At 44.5% G+C, this 26,201-nt stretch overlaps 1 protein-coding gene across 1 annotated transcript in view; it reads right to left on the reverse strand.

Annotated features, from left to right (window-relative positions):
• Nucleotides 1–25,707, reverse strand: part of PDE1C (phosphodiesterase 1C) — a gene marked incomplete at both ends in the record, with an annotated part of 281,929 nt that extends 256,222 nt beyond the window's left edge. Inside the window, one exon of the mRNA XM_080611752.1 lies at nucleotides 25,623–25,707. Within this exon, the coding sequence (XP_080467878.1) occupies nucleotides 25,623–25,707 (85 nt within the window). The remainder of the gene's footprint in view (nucleotides 1–25,622) is intronic.
• Nucleotides 25,708–26,201: the final 494 nt, after the last annotated feature.

Raw genomic sequence — 26,201 nt, forward strand, 5'->3', positions numbered from 1 at the left:
TCTGCCCCTCTTCACAATCCTCTGCCACTCTTCAAATTCCTGTGCTCCTCCTCACATTTCTTTGCCAATCTTCTCATTCCTCTGCCACTTTTCACATTACTATGTCCCTTTTCACATAACTCTGACCCTGTTCATTTTCCTCTGACCCTCTTCTCACTCTTCTGCCGCCTTCACAATTTTCTGCCACTCCACAATCCTTTGCCCATCCTCATAATACTCTTACCTTTTTCACAATCCTCTGCCCCTCTTCATGATTCTCTGTCCCTCTTCACATTCCTCTGCCACTCTGCATGATTCACTGCCACACTTGAGATTCCTTTGCCCATCTTAATCCTCTGCCACCCTTCTCGTTCCTCTGCCCCCCTTCACAATCTTTTGCTCGTCTTCACAATCCTCTGCCCCTCTTGAAAATCCTCTGCTACTCTTCAAATTCCTTTGCCCCTCTTCACATTATTCCATCACTTCTCTCGTTCCTCTGCCCCTCTTCTCATTCCTCTGCCACTCTTCTCAGTCGTCTGCCCCTCTTCTTTTTCCTCTGTCCCTCTTCACTTTCTTCTGCCCCTCTTCTTGTTCCGCTCCCCTCTTCACAATCTGCTGCCCCCATCACATTCCTGTGCCCCTCTTCACATTTCTTTGCCAATCTTCTCATTCCTCTTCCACTTTTTACATTCCTATGCCCATTTTCACATTCCTCTGAACCTCTTCACAATCATCTGCTCCTCTTCTCATTCCTCTGCCACTCTTCACAATTTTCTGTCACTCCACAATCCTTTGCCCATCCTCATAATCCTCTTACCCTTTTCACAATCCTCTGCCCCTCTTCATGATTCTCTGCCCCTCTTCACATTCCTGAGACTTTGAACAATCCTCTGCCACACTTCACATTCCTTTGCACATCTTAATCCTCTGCCCCTCTTCTCATTCCTCTGCCCCCTTCACATTCCTGTGCCGCTCTTCACTTTTCTTTACCAGTCTTCTCATTCCTCTGCCACTCTTCACAATTTTCTGCCACTCCACAATCCTTTGCCCATCCTCATATTCCTGTTACCCTTTTCACAGCCCTCTGCCCCTCTTCATGATCCTCTGCCCCTCTTTGCATTCCTCTGCCATTCTTAACAATCCTCTTCCCCTCTTCCCATTCCTCTGCCCCCTTCACATTCCTGTGCCCATCTTCACATTTCTTTGCCAATCTTCTCAATCGTCTGCCCCTTTTCACATTCCTATGCCCCTTTTCATATTCCTCTGCCAATCTTCTCATTCCTCTGCCCCTCTTCTCATTCCTCTGCCCCTCTTCACAATCCTCTGCTTCTCTTCCCATTCCTCTGCCACTCTTCACAATTTTCTGCCACTCCACAATCCTTTGCCCATCCTCATAATCCTCTTACCCTTTTCACAATCCTCTGCCCCTCTTCACATTCCTCTGACACTCTGCACAGTTCTCTCCACACTTCACATTCCTTTGCCCATCTTAATCCTCTGCCACTCTTCTCATTCCTCTGCCCCCTTTCACAATCTTGTGCTGGTCTTCACAATCATCTGCCCCTCTTCACATTATTCCATCCCTTCTCTCATTTCTCTGCCCCTCTTCTCAGTTGTCTGCCTCTCTTCTTGTTCCTCTGCCCCTCTTCTCATTTCTCTGCCACTCTTCTCATTCCTTTGCCACTCTTCACAATCCTCTGCCTGTCTTTATGTTCCTCTGCCTCTCTTCACAATCCTTTGCCCCTCCTCTCATTCATCTGCCCCTCTTCACATTTCTCTGTGCCTCATTTTTCTGCTCCTCTTCACAAGCCAGAACCCCAGGGGAATGGAGCCAAGGGAAGAGCAGAGCTCCTCCCACTCCAAGGTTTCACTGGGCAGTCGAGCCAGACAGAGCCATGGCACAAGTGGTGCTTCAATGTGTGAGGTCACCAGGAAGAACGAAGCCCAAAGGAGAGGCCTAGACAGGGGGCTGTGCTCAGTGGTACAAAGAACAAGCAGCTACTCCCAGGGCCACTGTGGGAGTCTAGAAAGCTTCCTCGCCCCTGATGTGTTCACAAGGGGCCACCTGCATCGAGCAGGAGCAGCCAGAATGGATCAGAGGAGCCCGGACAAGTGGTCCTGCTCGATGCTCAGAGGAAGGCAAAAAACCCCCCGGGACCAGTGCCAATGTGTCCGGGGGGAAAATTCCTTCCTGACCCCAATATGGCGATCGGCTGTTCCCTGAGCATGTGAGCAAGACCTGCTCCCGGGCCACAGGCTGCGCATGCCTACCAGGAGATGCCCAAGCCCTCTTCTCCCTCAATCTGGAGCCACCTGAAAGGCTTCCGAGATTGGCCAACAGCCCCTGGCCTGGTCAACCTTTGGGCAAAAACCCTTCCTACAGCTGGCAGGGCACCAGTGGTGCACCAAGAACCAGGACCCCGGCAACATATCTGCATCCTTTTCGGTACGGCTGCTGGCACTGGCTCCACAGTGGATGAAGATGGTGAGCTCTGCAATGCTCCTCAAGAAGGCATTCCCTTGTTTCAGCCACTGCTATCCAGCTGACAAAGCCTGACTGTCTCAGCAGCTCCAGGGCTTGGTACTGCTCCTCCTCTCCTGCAGCCTCATCCACTCTCTAGTCCTCCTCCATCAGCCTCCTCTAGGCAATTCCACCGGCTCCTCCAGCGCTTCCTCTGGGATGCGTTCAGGCAGCCGCGGGCCATCTCTGCCAGGGGACAGAGAGAGGCTGCTCCCTTTTATACTGCCCCAGGGCATTGTGACTGCCACGTTGCTGGGCAGTGGCACTGTGACATGGTGGTGATGGGTCTCCCCATGCCCAGCCCTGCATGCTGCCCCTCTGCCCAGCATCCTCCAGGGGAAGGCAGCGCATGTCTGCTCACTTAGAGAATCTCAACACTGGGGTGCAAGTTCAGTGCGACAGACCAGGCCCCTGCATGTGTTCAAATGGGGGTCTGAGAGTCAGGAGGTTTCAAGGAAAAAAGCAGACTATAAGAAGCAAGAGCTTCTCACAGCATGAGACTTGTGAGCTAAAACATATGCTTTGAGTTATGCTTGACAACAGACTGATAGCCAGTGCATTTTAAGAACAAACCTTCTCCCTGCTAAAGGGCCACACAAGGCAAATGCATGCTGATGTGGCACATCCTGAAACAATTAGCTGTAGCTGTACTAATTGCATTCCTGTAGTGTGGGGGATGCTGTCCTGGAAATTGAGCTTCTTAATTTGAAAAGGATGTGAAGGTCCTTAAATGCATCCCAAGGAGGGCAGCAAAGCTTGGACAGGCTGGAATGCATCTGCATATGCTGTGAGGAGCGGCTGATGACATGGGGTGTGTCTTGCTTGGAGAGAAGGCTGAGGGGCAACCTCATGGCTCCCTACAGCCTCCTGAGGAGCAGAAGTGGAGACGGAGGTGCTGAGCTCTCCTCCCTGATGCCCAGTGCCAGGATGTGTGGGAATGGCTCGAAGCTGCATCTGTCAGGGGAGATTTGGCCTTGACATGAGGAAATTGCCTTAGGGAGGCTCCGGCCTCCTGGCACCCTTGGGCTGTCTGTGCATCTGGAGGGAATAGCCAGTCCCTTACAAACTTCCAAACAGCAGTTCCAAACTGTCCATGTGAAGGCTGCTTGAGCTATCACCAGTTTTGCCTGCAGACCTAATCAGCCACAGAAGGATCCAGTCTCACATACTAGAGCTGCTGATCTGATTATTATCTGAACACATGAACTTGCAGTGTCCTTTCCGTCTCCAGTAAGAAGTTTCTAATGGACTCAGCTTTAACAAGTACATTCTGAAATGCACCTTAAGATGCAGAATTTTCAGCAGAGCTGAATAAGAAAAGCTGAAAAACTCATAATCTGCACAACAGAAGCAGATCATGTTTTCTTTCTTTTGCTTTCTTGTGAAAGAATCAAGTGATACAACCTCCTTGGGTAATCACTGTGTGTTTTGTAGCTGGTTTTAGATGGAAACCACACACAAATCCCCCTTACTGAAACCTGACGTGACAGTGTAATGTAATACCACAAGAAAACCAAGAGTCTCCAATTTCTAAATACAATCAGTCTGTTCCTTCAGTATAAAAAGTCACATGAGCTCATTCCAGATGGTGACATTTGTACAAGCAAAGTCATTAGAAATCATGAACCTCAGCGAAGCACACTGTAACCTGGGTTTAGATTGGTCTGTGCATGTGTATGAACACTAACGTACACATTGAACATGTTTAGCTTAGAACCAAAACAGCTAAAAACCCCACAGTGTCAGTCTTTAGAATGCTTATATTTAATAGAAGTTAAATCCTACTGTAAGGAATACATTTATAAAACTATCAAGCTTTCAGTAGGCTTTATTAGTTTGGGTACAACAGGGTGATAACATAACTAGAAGATACCTTCTAGCCTGAAGCCAGCTGGGGTCCATCCACTTCAGAACCAGCTTCAGTAAGTGTGTATGCAACTTTATATAAGGTAAGTCACCAGCCACACACAGAAGGTGCCTATAAAACTGCACTAGTTCTCTCCAAGCTCCTAGCCTACAGCTGATCAGCAGCATCCATAGTCAACATTCCAGCACATATCACATTTAATAGCCTTTGGCACATAAAGCATTTCTGTTTGCCATGTACCAAGCTGTCCTACAGTTCAGGAGCAAGTCCTCTGCACAAATCCCTTTTTCTTCAAATTTCATTGCTCACTGGTGAAGAACTAGAAGTTTCTGGGCCCTGGTTTACGGAAGCAATTTCAAACTTCCCATGTATTCACCTTTCTGAGGTTTTAAAGTAGTCATTTCAGTGGTTTCCCTCCTTCACACTTTGTTCCTCTGCAAGGAGGATCCGGACTGTAAAGCTGTGCTCCATATAATGTTCTTAATGTTGATGTATATATAATAGCTGTGAAGTTTTAGAGAACTTAAAACTCATGAGGCAGGAAAAGTACGCAGAAAGGATAACATCCAGGAAGTCTCAAATGGCACAGTTTAAATTTCAGAGTATTCCACAACACACACGACTGGATTTTGCTGTCACACCCTTCTGCTCTCAGACTCAGGCTCTGAACACTTCTGAATAGAAAAAGGAGATTAAGGGTTTAAACACATGAAGAAAAAGAGCTATGTCACACTGACTAAAACTTTCACAGACTCATAATATGTTTTGAGCTAGCAATCCAGCAGTCAGAGACATTAACCTCTGAGCAAACTTAAGCATTGCAGAAATGGGCAGAAATTTGTTACTCATAGCATTGACCAGGTTGTGCAACTGAACTCTGGGTCAGACAGACAAATAATAAAGGACAATGCCCAAACCTGAAGTAACATTTTCACAGTTTCAAATATATCTGCTTCCTAGAAGAAAACCAGCTGTATTTGCAAGGCTAAAAACTACAGGTTGAAGTTGTTCCATACACAACAGAGTAATAGCATCCATGTTTGTCATCCCGATTGCTAAATTTCCCTTCAGTAAGTCCACTAGCAAATAGCTCAATCTGCAAATAGCAGGTGGTCACTGCAATGAATCTAAATACTAACCACTTCATCTGTGAGTGCATGGAAGAAGAGACATCAGGCCCACACAAATTAGTTAAATTATATTTAATGATTTCACAGGAAGCGGATCCAGACTCCTCAACACACTCCAAAAACGTTGAAAGCACGACAAATGTCCTTGGTTTCTAGATGATGCCTAATGAGAATAAAGCAAGATGAAAATGCACTTTCTTCTTAGAGCACCATTTGCTCCCTAAATTATACTTTGTAATTGGAAGACTGACATGTAAACTTCACCCTTTGCAAAGTTACTAAAAGATGCCAACTGCTGATCAACAAGCATCACACAACTGGATTTCTGCTTTCACCAACACTTTAGGTTAGCATGGTGACTAAAAGAAGCAATCCTATCTTTTCATCTTCCACTTATGCCCAAACCTACACCAAGCTCTTCCTGCCACTGGGAGAAAAGACAATACTGATTTTATCCAGGGTCAACAACTAGCTCTAGTGCTCTGCCCAGATACAGCACCCTCTGCAGTGGCTGAAGGTGAAGAGGATGCAGTGACACGTAGCTAGTTGGAGGGAAGTGGCAGAGCTTCTACTTTCAGTGGTACCAGTGGCCTGAAACACCTTGAACTGCCCAGGAAACGCTGGTTGGACTGTCTGACTTCTACCATTAGAGAGGGGGTAAGGAAGTAATACACATGGTAAACACATCCACTGTCACATTTCAAATTCTCTCGGTGCCAAACATTCCTGTTACTACAACAGGCAAAATAGGGGAATGAGAGAGAAATAGTAAACGTTTATTTTTTTAAAGCACCATTGCTGATTGTTTTGAACCATGTGAAATCTCCTCAGATGTCCCATGAAGCATTTAGTTTGTAGGTATTAAGTCTGCCATTTTTATTGCTTTTCTGACATTTAAACTATCTTACTCAGATTTTATTTCCATTCAAATACTCTACAACACTTCATGCATTTTGAGCAGCCAAAACTCTTTGGCAACCCCCTTCCCAAAAAAAAACCAACACCACAAAAAACCTTGCTCAAGAAAATCTCTTTACAAGAAAGGGCGAAAAATAAAGAGAAAAGGAAAAGAAAAAATCCAACCTGTTTGCTTGGGTTTGGTTTGTTTTTTTAAATACATCCTTGAGGAACAAAAGGAGGAAAACCAAGCATGTGTTGTCCTGACAGCAGGAAAGAAGTGTACCAGTAAGTACCTTTGTGTTAAGTAGGAGGCTGGAACTGATGGAGTGCTGGGAGCTGAAGCAACTTGTGGAATGCTTCCACAAAAAAGCAGACAATCAGTACTTCTCAGTGTCTTGCTATCCTTATCATTAGAAGTGTTTACCCCACTCCTTTTGCCCAGTTCAATCACTTTTACATGCATTTGAAAACTGCTGCATGTGTGTCCCTCATTTCATCTTTTCCAGGCTATACAACTACTCATGCTACCTTTTTTTCTTAAAGGCGTATTTTCTAGACCTCTAGATTGCAAAAGCATCTGGGGAGTGAAGGGGGTGTCCCTTCAGAGCTGGATATCAACAAGTGTGATAGTCATCCGGGCTCCCTTTATAGTCAATACAAAGCAAATGTCACTTCTAGGGCATGATTCAGCTCCCCCTGAGACTGGTATCTAAAACAGGTCAGATAAACAACATCCTACAAGGACTTATGTCTGTACAGTGATTATAAAGGAAGTCAACGTGATTACCTCAGGTGAGGATGCCTTAAATGAGGTGCAATCCTGCCCTGACCTGGTTTCATGTGCTGCTTGTACATATTGTGTTGGAGACTCTCTCCTTGACAATAATTGGGCTGTGTAAAAACCAGTAGTATCACATGGGGTTATACCTACAGCACCAGAGCTGCTTGACCTCACAAACGCCTGCTCCGCTGGAAGAAAGTTCTTCTTGGGCAGGTTTCCAAGCAGGCTCATTAGAAAGTTACCATGGAAACATTTATTTCCCATTGGTAGAGCACAGTTGGCAATTAGCTCCTGGGGGTGTGACCCTTTGGGTTTGAATTTTGTAATACCAGTAAATGAGGCCTCCTGTGAATTTCTCACAGGCACCTTTATTTCCTTGCTGAACACCAAAACAAAGGGATACGAGTGTATGGTGCTGTTCCACACGGGGCTCAAATAGAGCAATATATATATATATGTATGCATTAAAAAAAATCATTGAGCTGTGCACAGCTAAAGGAATGCCAGACCAGAAGTTCAGCCTCTGATACGGGTGAGGTTTTCCTTCTCACCAAAGGAACTGGCTTTAAGAATAACTGAATCCATCACAGAGCAACAAACCATCTCAGCCATATGTACCTGCCAGCTCTGATAAAACAGCTTGGTCATAAAACTGCGATGCAGCAAACCAACTGAATGTCTAGCATGGGGGAAATGCAGTAGCTCCAGAGCTCTTTGTCAACAGGTACTTCAATTGACCATGATACAAAAGCATCCTTGCTAAGCCCATCAGGTACTTCTGTTACCTGGTGTACTGGAAATACAAGACTGATGCAGCCATTACTCTACATCAGTTCTAACATACAAAAGCAGGTAATGCTTTGGAAGCACAAGTCTTGTTTTTAAAGGTCGGTTCTATAAGTACTTGTATCATACCTGAAAGCAGAGCCTCAGCTCCTCCATCATGAGGAGCTTTCCCAAATGTCATCCATTATGAAGACAGAGAAGTACTTTTCTGGTAGCCATCAACAACAGCACACCTCTATGATCTTAGTGCAGTCAGGCTGTAAACAAGCTGTTCCTGAAGAATTAAGAGAGCTGGAGCCTTTGTATCCATAGCAAAGGTGTCTTAGGCTACTGTGGTAGTGACAGGAACATTCAAGGGGGAAAAAATGGACCTCAGTACATTGCATTTTCTTTTTCCTCCTCATTGTCCCAGATTGTTTTCAACTGCCTTGCAGTAAACCTCTGTACTGATAGTGCCCAATATGTACCACAAGACACAACGTAAGAGGTCATGCAGTATTAGATTGATTTCTTCAACAAATGCTGAGCAACTACTCCTATTAGTTAGTGCTATACTTCCCATTTAAAAAGTGATAATCATTAGCTTGGACCACATGTAAAAGACACTTGGGATCTGGGAAGCATGGCTGCAATAGCTAGCTGTAGGGCAAACCAGCATCTCCAGCAGCATGCTCTGCATACATTTTCTCTCACCAGGTCTATTTCAAGAGCCAAATAGAAAAGAGGACCCATTGCCGCCTCCGATTTCAATTGAGTTTATATCAGACAGAGCAAGAGATGACTGGGAGAGGGAATAGGCATTTCTGATTTTTCTGAAGAGATGAACTCACTACTTTGTGTTTTATATCTTTTCCTTTCCAGCATCCCACTTTAATCATTAAGCTGTATGCACCCCAGGGATCATCAACGTCCACTCAGGTTTCCATCTGGTATCTTTCTTTGCGTGGACAGGTCATACTCAGCAGAGAATAGAAACATGCTGTGTGCTCTGGCTTGGTTACCAGCTCCCAGGAGAGTTCACTTTAAAGGAACTCCAAAACATGCAGTCTCTGGAAGCTTCATTCACAAAATATTTGGGTTTGCAAGGCAACAATCCCATTGTTTTCAACAGGGACCAATTATACACCATTTCCTTCGCCCTTCTATTTCAGTCTGCAGTCCCAGGGGGACCCAGGTTTAGCCCTCTGGCTGTGAGTGGGACTCCTGAGGAAGTTCCTCTGACGCCTGCTGTCCTTCCCTTCCCTGCCAGGCTAGGACCTCAGGCATTATCCAAGCCCAGAGATGACCCAGAGCACACCTAGATAGCACTAGAGGAAGCACATGCCAGGAAGCCCACACCTTGTTCCACCTTTCCCTTGGAGGAGACTTACATCTGGTTACTAAGATGCAATTTTTGCCATTCGTCTTTCCCTACGAGTCACTTCTAATGTTTCCTATGAAATCAAAAAAGCCAAGAGGCTGAAAGAGAATAGCAAGGAAGGCAACTAAGTGTAATCAATGCCTTTCCAAGTAACCCTCTCTTCTGTTTGTAGCTTTAACAAATCCCAGGTCCTAACTGCCTTACACCTTTGGTCATTTGTATCTCTGCTAAATCTGTGTACAATTGCTGTGTAGTTTCTTTACCTCTCCCTGAATCCATAAATCCAGACAAATACACATGTGCATATAGCAAATGAGGCCTTGGGAATTCCTTTCTTGCCCCAAACATCAGCACTTGAGCTGCACGCTGACAGAAAGGCAAGCAGAGGCAGACAGAACTGCTAGCTCTTTTAATCACAGGAACAGATGACCATTGCACGTGCCACACAGCAGAGTGGATTCACAGCGCAAGTACATGGATGTACTTGGATCAAGTTGTGGCTGCCCCATCCCTGGCAGTGTTCAAGGCCAGGCTGGATGGGGCTTGGAGCAACCTGCTCTAGTGGAAGGTGTCCCTGTGTCTTTTCTATGGGAGAATAACATCCTTCATAAAAGACACAAAAATAAACAAGGAAGTAAAAAATGAAAGAGACATTATTTTTAAAGGTATGATTTTCTTTTTGCTTTACCTTAACCTAGAGAAACTTTTCATTCACATACAGACCCACTAACAACTTTGGTTGGGAACAACCTTCATGAGGTCGTGAGGTCCAACCCTCGCTTAGAGTAAGGCTAACTGAAAGCACACTGCTTGTGAGCTACAGGATGAAAACAAATGTTTAAAGCTTTATGCCAGTTACAACCCCGTGCAGAATGGCTCTAGGAATATTGCAGAAGTGGTTCACTACTGGATGTGCACTGAGTTTCTGGCTTCCTTCATTCCTCGTCACTTTGCGGGCGCAGCTGATGTGCCGCAGGATTCCTTCATGTACACTTTGGCACAGGTGCATGCACCCTTTATGTATTTGCTTTACAAGCAGCATGTGGTCAGATATAAAGGACTTTATGACCTATGTCAGGACTCCATTCTGGGTGGCTGGGTAATAAACACTACCTTGCAGCGATAAAGCATCCTCAAACTCAGGATATGATAAGACCTTGTGCCTATGTGCCTGTGCTTCAGGGAGCAGGCCAAGAGCAGGGCAGGAACTCATGAAATCAAGCCTGATGTTTAATTAGCCCAGCCTAACACCCCTCTGGCCTCCCTGCCAGGTGGCACAGAGTAGGGTATCTCACAGACAGAGAACAGCATGTGCAAAAAGCTGAGGAAGATAATCCTGGTAAATAAACTGCTCATTAATAGGTGACACAGTAAGTCAAGCATACAGTAACACTACACCGCTTCCTAAGCCGCCAGTGCAGATGTCAGGAGCACCATCATATGTCTCTCTCCTTTCCAGCTTGTCTGCTTTCTACCAGCTCACAGCAGAGGTGGACGGGTAATGTGATCCCATCCAATCTAATTGTTTCAAGCAGCTGAAATTCAGGTCAATAACTAAAGCTTCTGGTGCATGTAGAAACAAAGTGCTGCTTCCCAGTTCCCCAACACTGGGAGCCTGCTGGTGAGTACTTGCAGACAGGTCTTCTCACAGCTGCCTTTGCAGCTACTAGTCTCCAGTCGCAATGCAAAAGAATTCACTCACCCAAAATGCATTTTAGAACAAAGACTCTTTTCTAACTCCTCTTTTAAAATCTCCACTTTGAAGCAAGTACAGCCAAGAAATTAAGCACTTCTGACGTGAAAAATGCCACCCAGACTATTTGCCAGTGTTACCATTGTTACTTCACATAAACTATCAATAGCTGTAAAAGTAGCTACCAGTGTAAGATATACCCTTCCCCCAGTGCTGTCTTCCTACTTTAAAGAGGACAGGTTTGTCTTATCATACAATCATAGAATGGGTTGGGTTGGAAAAGACCTTAAGATCATCCAGTTTAAACCCCCTGCCATTGGCAGGGATGCCTCATACTAGACCATGTCACCCAAGGCTCTGTCCAACCTCACCTTGAACATTGCCAGCGAGGGAGCATTCACAACTTCTTTGGGCAGCTTGTTCCAGTGCCTCACCACTCTCACAGTAAAGAACTTCTTCCTTACATCTAACCTGAACTTCCCCTGTTTAAGTTTAAACAGATTACCCTTTGTCCTATCGCTACAGTCCCTGATGAAGAGTACTATAATATATACTATATGCTATAATACTATATAAATTTAAAATTAATATCTTTAAAAGATTCAACAAGCTCCACATCCAGGTGCTGTCTACCTGTGATAAAAGGAAAAGAGGAAAGATCCAAGCCCTGAGTCAGAGCATTTATCACACTGCACTTGAATATATACCCTTGGTGAAGACTCCAAGCGAAACACTGACACTTGCTAATACATACTGTCAGCCGTAGGTTAAAAGTTACATATGGCTCTTTAATGAAAAGACTGAAATTTAAACTAGCCAGGGAGAAATACTTGTGGGGTTTTTTGTTCTTCTGAAAGCCACTAAAAGAAATGCCTATGAAAAGTGATTCATTCTTTTCCTTGGTCATACTGTGACTTCATTGCTGGTGCCATGCAGGCTGAACCAGGCAATAATAAATGCTATGTCTCCCAACAGACTCCTTGGGTTTTAAGGCACATCCCTGATTCTGTATAGAGAAAAAAACCTCATAGCTCTTTCCACAGACAGTGCTAATTCATCAGCTCCAACCGAGGGCAAGGCAGGCCACAGCGAACGTCTCATCTGTGCAACACACCAAATACTCCGTTTTCTTGCTGAAAATAAGATATAATTTAGGTCTTTGTGCTCAGATGTCAGGAGGTGGTCATGTGCTCATCAGGACAAAGCAGCTGTGGTCTCTCTGTGCAGCAGGAGCTACCTGCTGGCCCTACAAGTGCACAGCAGAAGGTATTAGTACCATTGAGGAGCTATACGAGAACAGTGTGAGGCCTTCTGCCTCAATACACGTGATGCTGTGGATGCAGACCACGCTCCTTTATAAGTTCTTACAGCAGTACCTCTCTACAGAGGACACAGTTTGAGTTTAACTATGTTTTACTGAGTTGTTCTGAGATGACTGCTGTCTTATTTACTCAGGTTTATCCCAGGAAGAGGCAGAAGGCATGACAAACGTGGATACCTCAGTGGAAGCATCTCCTCATATTACTGAAAGGTACTGGGAACAGAGCACTCTCAAACCCCACAAAACCACTGCTTCATAAATGCATGGGGTGCAGCACTGAAGAGCTGGATGTCTGAGCTCCTGAAGCAAAGAATCATCTATATTTTAAAAGTTATCAGTACGAACAAGTCTAATTTGGCAGCTCTTGCAGTCATAAGTACTCTCATTTACTGTAATGGGACCAATCACATTGAAATGCATGACTGAGCTCAAAGTACTTCTCATTTACAGACTCACAGATTGGTTTGGGTTGGAAGGGACTTAAAGTTCATCCAGTTACAACCCCCTGCCACAGGCAGGGACACCTTCCACTAGAGCAGGTTGCTCCAAGCCCCGTCCAACCTGGCCTTGAACACTGCCAGGGATGGGGCAGCCACAGCTTCTCTGGGCACCCTGTACTCAGTATTATTTTCCACTTCCTGCTTTGTTCACCTGTGTCCCTGAATTTCAGTGATCAAAGAATACCTTACAATGGCACAAATTACATCTGCAGCAAACTGGAGAAGAGAAAACCAGCAATTCCAATGGGGAGCAAAGTTATCAGATTAGGCACCTCACCTGCAAGTGTTGTGGCACATGGCCCTCCAGACACAATGAACTGTCAAACAAATGCTCCTTTCATTTAAATCCCATTATTGTTATGCAAAATAGCAGTCTTGTTTTCAGACATCAAATAACTTGGGCATAAATCTGAAATCCTTCCTCTTATCACTGATATTGTTAGGGATTTGGACTGAATAAGAAATATAGGCTAAATCCTTAATCCTATATTTTTTAACTATTCCTGCTCCTCACTGCTCTGTTCTTTAACAAGTTCTGGAACTGCTGCTGTGTCGTTCTTCACCAGCCATACTAAGAGATACCTTTATTTTCCAATGCTAATCCCTCCTACAGTTTATAGCGGTTTAACAAATGGGGAATTACATATACAAGTACAGACCTTATATAGACTGAAAGGCAAGGCAGGACAAAAGAACATTCAAAATATTACCAAAATGATTTCTTTTTAGCTATCAGATGATATTTGGTGGTCATGACACACCACTTCAAAAGATTCTGTTCTTTGTTCCTTTTTGAAAGCCCAAAGGTACCAAATCTCACTTCATACAGCAGTCACAAATGTCTTAGCCATTTGAATGCTGCTCAGTGACTTCATACTGCATGGGCAGTTTACTGGATGTCGTAAATCCACTAAATACATCAAGCTCATCTTAAAATTGAAAGCAATTAACACCAATTGTGTTTCCTTCCAACCTAACACTCATTTCACCAACATGGAAACATCCTCTCCTTCCCAATTCAGAAGGATATTTATAACAGCACCTGCGCACTACAGGCAGAATTCCTCAAAGAGCTCAAAGGCCAAATTCCCTTTGCCTCTTGGCTTAGGGACCTAAAGATACAGGCATTCTCCAAGAAGGCTTATCCAAAGCATCTGAAGAGATTAGTGCCTAATAAACACTAAAATGATCAAAGCTAAAAACTGCCCAAAAGGACACAGAACTTGCTGCAAACAACATAAGAGAGATCAAATGCAAGTGAGTGAATACACCGTGTAAACACACAACCAGCTGGGAACACATCCCAGAGGTTTCATTTAAGTATTAGCGCAGAGCAAGAGAAAAATAATTACGTGTGTAAATCGTTACTGTAAATGATAGCTAATAACACAGAAGGTTCAAATGATTGTTGCTGCTTCAGAGGGCAAGTAGGCAAACACAATCAGACAGTAAATGACAAGTTGTCATGCAGGATTTCACATCAAAAATGCCACTTTGCTTAAATGGCACAATGAATTCTAATTAATAGGAAGCATTAGACTGGAACATAAGGCAGCAAACGTCACTGAAAAATAAACATATTCGCCCATGAAGGAAAATTTACTCTGATCATGTTGTCAAGATGACAAGAGCATCTTCATCAGGGACTGTAGCGACAGGACAAGGGGTAATGGGTTCAAACTTGCACAGGGAAAGTTCAGGTTAGATATAAGGAAGAAGTTCTTTGCTGTGACGGTGGTGAGGCGCTGGCACAGGGTGCCCAGAGAAGAGGTAAATGCTCCATCCCTGGCAGTGTTCAACCTGTTGATACTTTGGGGATGGAGGGATGCTGGGGAGCGTTGGCAGACCGGACTGAGAGTTGAGGCATTTGCTTAGTTACGGTATGTAACTCCAGCTGATGGATCTATATTCAAGTCACAGCTTCAGCCTGTCCATGTGAAACATGCGCAATGCTTAATAACAGTCAGAATCCTCTGTTCCCCAGGCTGCTGGTTTTTCCAACAGCAGTGCTTTGGTCAGGGTTCCTCTCCAGCTGTTTGCCTTTATCCTGTGTCTCTCCCAAAGGTTGCTCCTGCAGCAGGGCCAGCCAAGAAGAAAGGGCTTAACTTTCACAGCCACATGAATTAAAGTTACCAGCTGCTCTGTGCAGCAAAGTGGTCACTGAGGAGCTGCTACACCTCCCGTTCAACCAGGTCCTGGGGTAATCATCATTCACATACAGATATCTGGGTTAATTCATCATATCAGTATGCCAGGCTCCAGCACCAACATACACCAGCATGCTGTGGCTTTCCACTCTAAGGCAGGAAGACTCCATGTACTTGTTTCTATCTGTGTTTACCAGGGAGAAGAGTTAAAACAACTGCCGTAATATCCACCTCTCTCACAACCAGAAATTCACAGTGTGGAAAAATCCATCAATTTTGCCCAAAAACACATGCACCCAAATGTCATTAAACACTTTCAGCTCAAATCTACCTGGAATTATGCTTGCGAAAACTCTGAAGTCACTCTGTTGAAGAGAAGCAAGATGCTCATTATCAACTGATCTGTATATGCTGCATAATTTATTACAAGCAGACAATCAACAGAAGTCGAAGGTTAGCAGCAGTCATTACATCTTAGCTATTTCCTGCTGGAATTCTGTTCCAAGTGTTGAGGTTACCAGAAAGAAATTAACGCTTTATCTGCAAAGGAACTTCCCAAAGTAGCACAGGGCGTTCTCTCTGGGCTTTCTAAAGGAGTCTATTGATATTTGTAACAGCAGAGTTCCAAATGCTGCGGCTTGGAAAATCCCACTGTTTGCATTGTTTGAGGAGAAGCCATGAAAGGAGATTCTGTAAGTTAATGCTGAAAAGTTATTTACTTTCTTAGGAGTAGAATTTACCGCAGTCCCTTGTGCTCTGTATCATTATTATACACTAATTTTTACTGTACACCATACATACAGTATATGGACTACAAAATATACAGATCACCCTTCCTATGACTCCAATTGAAAGCACTTTTGATTACGAAGTTCTATGTTAATATTCCAGATTTTGACAAGGAAAAAGAACCCCACAGCTTTGCACAGATTCCTTACATTTGCTTATGGGGCAGTTTTAAGAATAATAATACACACTGCAGGCCAGGTTATGTTTTGTGCTCCCAGGGTTGCATAAAAATCAGAACATTATTTGGTCTGCAAGATCTGTAATTCTAAATTATGATAATGTTCAAGGTGCAAAGAACTTGATTGCCTGTAAATCAAAGGCTGGCAGCTGGAAGAAAAAACTCTTGTAGATTAATAAAGCATGCTACAGTGCCACCAAATAAGGGCAAAATAAGAAATATTAACATCCTAAAGATCCCATTTTCAAAGTACATTTCAAGGAAAACCGTGATTATTAGCAGTATATGTGTCTGGTAATAACCACAGCTTTGGGAGTGAGGGAGGAAATCAGTATAAACTAAATGGGTATATTATTCTGCTATTCACATTGCACACAGCAGTGTATAAAACATCCTATCCTGCAAAACACCAGTTTTAATGGGTAAGGAAAACAACACGTTGCATTTGGAGCACAGCTGGCAATAGCACCACGTAACAGTCTTCCAATACCTAAAGGGGACCAATAAGAAATCTGGAGAGGGGCTTTGGACAAGGGTCTGTAGGGACAGGACAAGGGGAATGGCTTTAACCTGAGAGAGGGGAGATTGAGATGAGCTCTTAGGCAGAAGTTCTTCCCTGTGAGGGTGCTGAGGCACTGGCACAGGGTGCCCAGAGAAGCTGTGGCTGCCCCATCCCTGGCAGTGTTCAAGGCCAGGTTGGACAAGGCTTGGAGCAAGCTGCTGTAGTGGAAGGTGTCCCTGCCCGTGGAAGGGGGGCTGGAACTGGATGAGCTTTAAGGTCCCTTCCAGCCCAAACCAGTCTGGGATTCTGTAAGTTTCAGAAAGTCCTTTTTCTCCATGCACTTTCATCCTTTGCTCACTTAAAGTGTTATGATTGCCATCGTTCCCATTTGGTATTTGATGGAAATAATGGTTGATCTCATCTAATCAGGGAACGCACTTTTATCACAGAGCTTCCAGCCTGCAACTGAGGACCACTTGTTTGAAACATCTTGCAACCTCAGTAAGGTTTCATGTGCACAACCAACAGCAGAATCATGGCCTAAATGTAAAACTATGCTTTCTTAAGGGTATCTGCCTGGTGTGTGTAAATCAGTAGTCTTTATCTGTAAGGTTTATAAACAAAAACCAAAACTCAACTCAGTACTCAAAGCAGAGGAACATTTTGCTGCAAGTAGCTTCAGAGAAAGTTAACATATTTATAGTTTTTACTTTGAATCTATTTCTGAAGAGGTTTAATAAGTTGAATTAGCAATACAAAAAAATCCCTGGCAGTTTTCTGTATGTGTTTAGCTGTGCTTTGGGACTAGAGCAAGGAAGCTTAGTTTTCAGTGGACGTGATTCAAACTAGATCACACTGGCATTCACGAAGCACAGAATAAAATAAGAAGGATAAAGCATAAAGAGGAAAACACAGTACAAGTTTTGGGGACTAGATCCATTAGCACTGTTAACAGTACAAGACTCAGAAATGGAAAGAAAAAAGGAATGTGGAAAAGTGAGCCTGTAAAAAGCGTTTAGCAGGGACATGGGGGAACTGGAAGAACTTACATGGGGAAGCAGCTTGTAAAATACAATTTTGGAAAGCTTTCACCCCTATTGAGCATTCATTGGCAATACCACAAGAGAAAGGATGCACACCTGAATGCAAACAGTGTTCCTCATCCTCACCTGGGAATGGTACAAACTGTGTGCATCTACTGAATGTAGAAGAGGCACTTGGAGTTGACACTGAATGAAGCAATCCTGTGTGAGCAGGTTGTCTGCCCTGTCCCCCTTTCCCAGTAAATCTGACAGGTTTCATCACCCTGCATCACTATGAGAAGAGGGGGAGCAGGTAGCTGGAAAGAGCACTTCATCAACAGAATGAGACATAGCATCACGCAGCAGCAAGAGACTAAACACCAGGCGCTGCCATTTAATGGAGAGAGATAATGTTTGCTGTCTTCCTAAGGGAAATTTCCAGGGGGCTGATTGCAGCTGCTATGACAACAAGGGAGAGGATGTGATGTCACCCCACAACCCAAGCAACTGCTGTCCCACTGTCCCAGCGCACAGCTCCACTCGCTAGCTGGGAAGCCAGAAGAGACCTCATTAAGTGTATCTGTCAGTAATTACTACAACTTTCCCCATGCCACGCTTCCAGCTTCGCACACAGCCACAGAGCACAGCTAGTGATGTAGTCAAGAGGGTCAAGTTCCCAGGCCTCCGAATGTCAAGCCTGTAGCTATTAGAAATCCGTGATTTTAAGCAGGATTGTTAGGTACAGGCAGGAAGAAGTGGGGAGCAAAATCACATCAGCATAATCTTGATGAAGTCTTAGAAGTGAGCCATGGAAAAGCTGCATGATTTGCTGCCTTTATATATAAAGCAGCATTTAACTTTAACTTACAGCAGCATTCACTGTAACTGGAAAAGACTGTTCAGGGTAAACCCTTAGCTCATTTAAATCATTGCAGTTCTCCAAACTGCACTGGAGTGATGCAGACTTAGCACCAGCCAGGATCCCGCTTCTTGACTTGATGTGCACCAGTACACAAATAAGTGCAGGATACATTCAGGAGATTTTGCCTTTCTTATTCATGCCGAGCTACAGAACTTGGGAAAATGAGCTTGCATTTACACTATACCACGAAAATAGACCAATTAGTACAGCACAAGGGTTTAAAATAGAAGATCTGCAACAGAAATGCAAATCCCCAAAGGCAATTAGGTTTGAAAGCTCGTAGACTGTGGTCCTCACAGCAGCACAATAAGGCTTTTGAGGGTGTAGGCCATTGGGTGACATTAGTCCTTGAAGCTAGGTTCAGAGATGATCGAGCACCAAAACCTGGACATATGTAATTCACCAACCTTAAAGTAATATAATAATTACATGAAGTAATTGAAGGCATACTTCCTGACATTGATGACAATTGTTTTATCCATTAACATCTCTCCTCACCCAGGGCTCTGGAAGTTGATTTCCCATGTGTGGAAGTCAGCTGCAGAGAACACGGACAACTATCCACTCACATCAAAACATGCTGTGAAGGCTTTACTGTTTTCAGCTTCCCTGAGAAATAAACATCAAGAAGAGGAAGGAAAATAACACTTTTGATGTGACCCTGCCACAGGAACCTGGAATCTGAGGCTGATCCTTTGTGAGCTGGCAAAGAACCTGGTGTGCAGCCCTGCATGGTAATCTCTCACTGTCAGATAACAGCCCCAAACACTTGTGTTTCTGGATGCCAAGATACAGGCAGCCGAGCACAGCTGTGACCAGCAGGTAGCAATGATGAGGTAGACCATCCACAGAGGCAAATGGGCAGAGCTCCATGCAAACATTGCCAGGCTTTTCACCACATAAGAATTACCACTGCAGTCTTTCCAAAGTTCCTTTAACTCAGCTTACAGCAGTCCACACCGGCAGCATTGAAGATGTCAGTGCAATATCAAGACCCTGTAGATACCACAGAAATCACCATCTCCACCCCTATAGGAGCAGTTACAGGTTAAGTACAAACAGCAGGAATTCCTGTTGCCCATCACTGTGACAGAGACCATCTGCACCATACAAAAGGCCAGCTGGGTATCTCACCCATAGGCATGCCAACTGCAAAGACTCCTTGCAGGTGTATTTTCAGGCAGAGCAGAGGCACACCAGACTGGTCTGAAGCTAAAACACAGCTTTGTAATAGAGAGAGCAGAAAACTCTCTAACTTCAGCACTTTGTCAAACAGGGTGCCCAGAGAAGCTGTGGCTGCCCCATCCCTGGCAGTGTTCAAGGCCAGGTTGGACACAGGGGCTTGGAGCAACCTGCTCTAGTGGAAGGTGTCCCTGCCCGTGGCAGGGGGTTGGAACTGGATGAGCTTTAAGGTCCCTTCCAACCCAAGCCACACTATTATTCTATGATCATTTCACAATCTATTTGCTGGCAGCTTTCTATAGGTGAATTTGCTGGGGATAAGACAACATTGGAAGAGATTTTAATTCTTTCAGGTCTATTTTAACAACAACAGACTTCCTTAAATAACATTAAAAACATCTCACGTCCTATTACAAGCTTAATATTTGTATTATGTTAATAAAAGCAGATTTCCCCATTGCTAGATTCCAGATGACAGCATTCCACTGGTTACACAGAAATCATCAGTGCTTCCTATCAGCCCTTAATGAGAAAATATCAGTGAGGTCTATCAGGAAAGAGAGGGAGAAGAAATAACAGAAAAGAAGCAAAGTTTTGCAGATTTCATTGTTGTGGTTTTCAGATCTTTTTCTGTTATAACAAAGAAAATGATAGGGTTTAGGTACTAAGACAAGGAGAGCCTCCAGTCCACTGCAGGAGTGGTGGCTATGCATTTCCCTTCACCTTTCTGCACTCTGTTCATGTGCAGGCAGATACCTCTCCTGCCCCCGAAAGCTGACTGACCCCACAGACAGATGTTTCTCTCCTTTGAATGAAGGCTACGAGTGACACACAAGCAGAATTAGCAAGAGGTTTGTCAGCACCTTATAATTACAGTGTGCTTTCAGCCAGGTTTTATTAGTAGTAGTATTATTATAAGAAAACTAAGGGCAGAATCAAAGTAAATCTCCATGAAAATGAACTGTGTATGGGCCTGTGGGTATCTTCTGCTGAAAACTGCCTCTTTTGTGGGTTGCAATGGTACCATTCTCTTCAGATAAATGACAAACTCCCATAAGGCTGAAAAAATTAATACACAAGAGCAAAACAGGTAACTGAGTTGTTATAATGTACACAGTTCTCCGGCCAAACACAATACAAAAAAGGAAACTGCTCTTATTTCTCTATTTTCTTTCTAGAATAATCCCATTCTTGTCTATTCCACACCTATGGACAGCCTTGCAAGAGAGAATAATAGAAAATCCACAGCAGCATTTTCTTTATGTTAAGCACATGACACAGAGCTAAAGGTATTTTTCCTTATCCCAATCAATCTGAGTTCAACATTTAACTTGCTTCCAGTCTTCCAGACCAACACAGCACATGCACCTCCTCAAGCAACATTTTCTTTGACCACAACACAGGAAGTGGTTCTGAAGGGATCTGTCAGAGGGACCAGCAAGAACTACTTTGGCAGTTGTACCTGTGCCATCGAAAGGGACGTTAGAATCAGTTTCCAGTAGTGAACTGCAACAATAAACCCACATTTTTGAAGTATTATTTCAAAATAGGGTCCAAAAGCACCACCAAGCAAAACTCAGAGCATCCATAAATAACAGGAGGGAGAGTCATGCGCAATGAAGACAGTGTCCTCCTAAAGAAACTTTCCTGAAAGGCTTAGAAACAACTGTTGTGAACTAATCTAAGTGTTTCAGCACCACATCCCTCCTTCTCCAGTAGCACCCGAGTTACAGCAGAACTCCCCATCGCTTCATCTCATTCTAACCTATAAACATAAAACTATTAGATGTGTTGGACGGGACAAAACAGTGCTACCAGGTGCTTCTGGATATGAAAAGCAGAGAGTGGGAGCTTTAATGAAGTTAGCTGTTAGTCATAGGAGGGTGATAAATGCAGAAAGAAAATGTCCTTTCGTTACTGTCTGTGTTTCTCATTTTCCCAGGTTTAACGACAGGGGATGTTTCTGTCTTGCACCTTCAGTCAGTCAATTACAGCAGCAAAGTCACACAGTAAGATGCTGGCATTTTGATTTAATAGACTTTCCTTTGCACAGGAGCGATGAGACAAGGCACAGGATCGGACTAAAAAAGAAAATAGGCCTTAATTCTTCATTTCTTTTCCTTTAAACTCAGCTGCTGTTCTGGTCTGTTTTAGTGAAGGGAAATTTAGCCAGAGTTAAACAACAGCTCAAATACAGTAACTTGTGTATATAAACCTTCACAGACTCTGAAATTCGGTGGCATAGCTCATGGCAAATAAAGATCATGAAGCCTTCATCTGAGCAAACTAAATTGCATGGCTCCTGTCTTAAACAGTCCCAACTAAATGACTCACACTGTGGCTCCACTATAGTCCCTTTACATCATGCTATCCTATGGTCCCTTTACATCACTCTACCAATGCAAAAAGTGCATAAAAACAGAATATCCCAAACCACACAGAAATCCACAGTGGGCATAGGGCAGCACAGCTCCGTCGTCAAGAGGGTATCTGTTGAAAGGGTGGTATCTGGAGGAAGGGGATTTGCAATTACCTTGTTTCTTCATACACCAGAAAGCTATCGAGCATCGGCATACATTTATTTGTATTTCTGGTATGGCATATCCCTTTCTTCTGCAGGGATGTGAAGCCCTTGGGAAGTGTGGGGTTCCCACAGCTCTCCTGTCCCATCAACCAGTGCTGTAAGCAACCAAGGTGAAAATCAGAGGAGTTGAGAAGCTGCTTGAGGTTGCACTGCTGTGCAAATGGATGCTGACCATGTCCAGAGACAGGAGGCTATCTAACTGCACGCAATCAGCAGAGCTCTTCTTGCACCAGCCTTTTTCCATGCCCATATAATTTCATGTTTGATGTTAGGCCCATTAAGATTTTCATTAAGTCTTATTGTAAGCTACCTTCAAGAGGAAACGGCCTCATGCTGCACCAGGGGAGGTTTAGATGCAGATGAGGAACAATTCCTTCCCCAAAGTGTGCTCAGGCATTGGAACAGGCTGCCCAAGGCAGTGCTGGAGTCACCGTCCCTGGAAGTGTTCACAGACCGTGTAAATGAAGCCCTCAGTGCCATGGGTTAGTGGTGGCCTTGGCGGTGCTGGGGGAACGGTTGAACTTGATGTTTTTAAAGGTCTTTTCCAACCCAGTTGATTCTATGATTTGTTAAACCACTGTGAGGATCATCCTTTCTTAGCACTTAGTATAAAAGGGTGAATCAATGCAAAATATTTTTTCAGAGTGATAGAATCATTTACATTGGAAAAGATCTTTAAGATCATTGAGTCCAGCTGCAAACCTAACACTGCCAAATCACTTCTTACAGCCAAGTCCACTGTAGAAGTGATGGGATACCCAAACATCCTTCTCTAGGTGTTCTCCACAGTGCAGCTGGAGGTAACGATAGTGAAGATAGGGGTTATAACTTTTGCCATGCTTCCCTTCTAGCAATGCAGACATTTCACCACAAACCTACCCAAACTCCCATGTGTTGCTCCCACCTACGCTGGCGCTAGCTCTGGCTGGAGCAAAGCTGGACAACAATTTGCAAGTGTTGCACGCCGACAGCTAAGCTTCGTTTTGTGCCCAGATGGAAACTCATTTCTCTCCAATTAATATTACTCAGTTCTAAAGGGTATCAGCCTTCTCTCCCAGCTGACACTGCAACAGCAGATGCAGCAGCTCAGCATTTCACAAGAACTTCTAGAAATCTGCAGTATCCCAAAACTAGAAATCGACACAGAAGTCTTCATCTGATGGAATGTTGAAGCCCGTCCCTGACACACCAGCGTTGCTGTGGGATCTTCTGGATGCATTCATTTTCTTTGGTATAAAGATTAACAAATCTTTTAACAACCTTTGAGCTCACAGCCCAGAACCCCCCTGTGTGCTGGCTGCATCCCCAGAGTGTGAGCAGCAGGGAGGGGATTCTCCGCCTCTGCTGTGCTCTGGGGAGACCCCCCCCGCAGTCCTCATCCAGCTCTGAGGCAACAGCACAAGAGGGATGTGGAGCTGTTGGAGTGAGTCCAGAGGTGGCCACGGAGATGCTGCGAGGGCTGGAGCAGCTCTGCTCTGGAGCCAGGCTGAGAGAGCTGGGCTGGGTCAGCCTGGAGAAGAGAAGGCTCCTTAAGGGGAGACCTTAGAGCAGCTCCAGTGCCTAAAGGGGCTACAAGGAACCTGGAGAGGGGCTTTGGACAAGGGCCTGTAGGGACAGGACAAGGGGGATGGCTTTAACCTGAGCAACCTGCTCTAGTGGACCAGGTGTCCCTGGCCATGGCAGGGGGTTGGAACTGGATGAGCTTTAAGGTCCCTTCGAACCCAAACCAGGCTGGGACTCTAAATACATGAATCATTCAGGTCTGTCTGCCACACGGCGCTGGTAATACTAGATAACTTGTTTACAAAGCTTCCACGCTTATGTGAGTCAATCCAATGCACACTTGTCCCAATATAAAAATAAATGTTATATAATGCACAGATCACAGAATCAATACACTGGTTGTGTGCACCAAATAGAAGAAAATAGCACAGGAACTCCTATGCAACAACTGTCCTGAGAAGCAGAAAAAGCTGCAATTCTAAACCCGAGTCATTTCAGCCAGAATTGTTCTAGTTGGTTTGGGAGAACAAATAGCAATCAAGGCAGCAGAGCAGCAGATACAGCAGTCCTGTTGGCTTGCTCATGAACAAAACCAATCTGTATCTTCAGATTATGTGTGTCAAGAGGGAGATGTCTATGTTCCAGACTGACCCCAACTGATGAAACAACACTATTAGTAATGGTGATTAGAGGGGGGAAGATTAAACAGGGGGTTCAGAAGTGAGCATGTTGCAACTTAACCTGTGGAAGAACTACTACCTTCCCATTAGAGAAAGACATTTGAAAAGTTGCATTTGCTGGCACTTTCACCTTTACAATGCTATATGCACAGGTACAGGTGAGTACGTGAAGGTAAATTAAACATTCATTTCCACCTCCTATTTTTTTCCAGCAAGTTTAATGCTTGCATGATGTGAATGACTGCAAAACAAGTTTTCCATAAAGCAAAGGAATAAACACGTGCCTCTTCCCATATCAATAAAGAGCTTATATCCATCATTATTAGATGAAATTGTGACCCCATCACACTAGCACAAATCAGGGAAGACTTTCCTGATTTCACACTGCTAGGAAGCAGAATCTCTCTCATCTTAAAGGTATCCAAGGGGAATTTGTATCAATTGATTATTACAAGTTATCATGTATTTTAACTTGGATCTCATCTAAACATTAGAACAGGACATAAGCTTTCTCTGTTTCCAACATCTATAGTTGGATTTACATAACGTAGCCTCGTCAGAGACACAGTTTTAGTAGAGCTGCCTGCTCAGGGAATCACTTTTGCACAGCAGGTCCCCTGGACAGATACGGAGGCAGATACCTGTGGCTTTGAGAAGCCTCACTTTTCCCTAAGCCACTGAACACAAACTGCACCCTTCAAGCCTGTACAACTAACTAAAATGCCTACTCTCCCCTTGCACCTTTCCCTGCCCCAGCAATATTGCTTTCTGTGTATGAGACAACAAGCACTGTTACACACATCTTTACGCAAGCCGAGAAACGGCAAAAGGTTACAGTATTGGGAAACACTGGCTAAGTAAACAAAGCAATATTGGAAACAAAGCCAAGGCTCCCAAGGGTTATGTTCCCGGCTCATCGGAAGGAAACACAGCCAGCGAGTTGGAAACCTGCAAGCCTGAGAGCCAGGCTTTCCTGAGATAAGGTTCCAAAACAAAAAGTTCCCGGTGAACTCCTGCCAAAACCCAGCACAGGGGTTTAGAGCAGCTGCGTATCAAAGGCAAGTTTCTTGGGCAGAGGAAAACAGAGAAAGGCAGAATGGGAAAGCAACCCAGACAAAAGTTGCAGGGCATCTGTGCATTTTAAAGGCAGACATCGACAAAATGCAGTTGTCAACAGCCGGTTTTTACCTGCACTTACTGGAGCTGCAAAGGAAGAGAGGAAAGGAGAAGAAGAGAGACAACCGAGGTAACGAAGAGGGATGAAATGAGGCTCACCGATTGTAAAGCTATAGCCATCGATGCTGAAAGTGGCACTCCGGCATTTTTTAAATCCCTCCTTTCTGCTGCTTGGCTCTGTCATGATCCTGCCAGCTTGCACTCGCAGCAGCAGCCTTCCTCTCCCCCCGGGGAAGCAGAGCACCGGAGCTCACTCTTAGCTGCCCCTGCCTGTGTGCCTGTGACAGCACGCACACCCAGCCTCACACATCTCCCGAATCCAGGAGGCATGCACCCAGCAGCTTTCTCCTCCCCCAAACACTCTGGCTGGCATGCTACCGACGTGCCTACTCACAGTTTAACAACTGCTCTGGGGCTCCGCTAGCTAAAGCAGCAGTTAATCAGTGCAAGACTACCAAGTCAATAAGCCAGCTGTAGCTGTTAGAGCTCTAGGTAGGAGTCAGCACTCAATTAAAAGAAGACGAAGGGGTTGATTTCTCTGTGATCTACCCACTGGTGCTCCCTGTGTTCCCTGCTGTACTGCAGGCTTCTGCTTCTGTGGCTCCCCTTGGTCGTGGGGATTTCTGACATGCAGCAAATTGTGCTCAGATTTCAGCCCTTCAAATCCATGTGGTTTTA

Source organism: Psittacula echo, assembly GCF_963264785.1.
Source record: "Psittacula echo genome assembly, chromosome: 2".
Taxonomy (NCBI): domain Eukaryota; kingdom Metazoa; phylum Chordata; class Aves; order Psittaciformes; family Psittacidae; genus Psittacula; species Psittacula echo.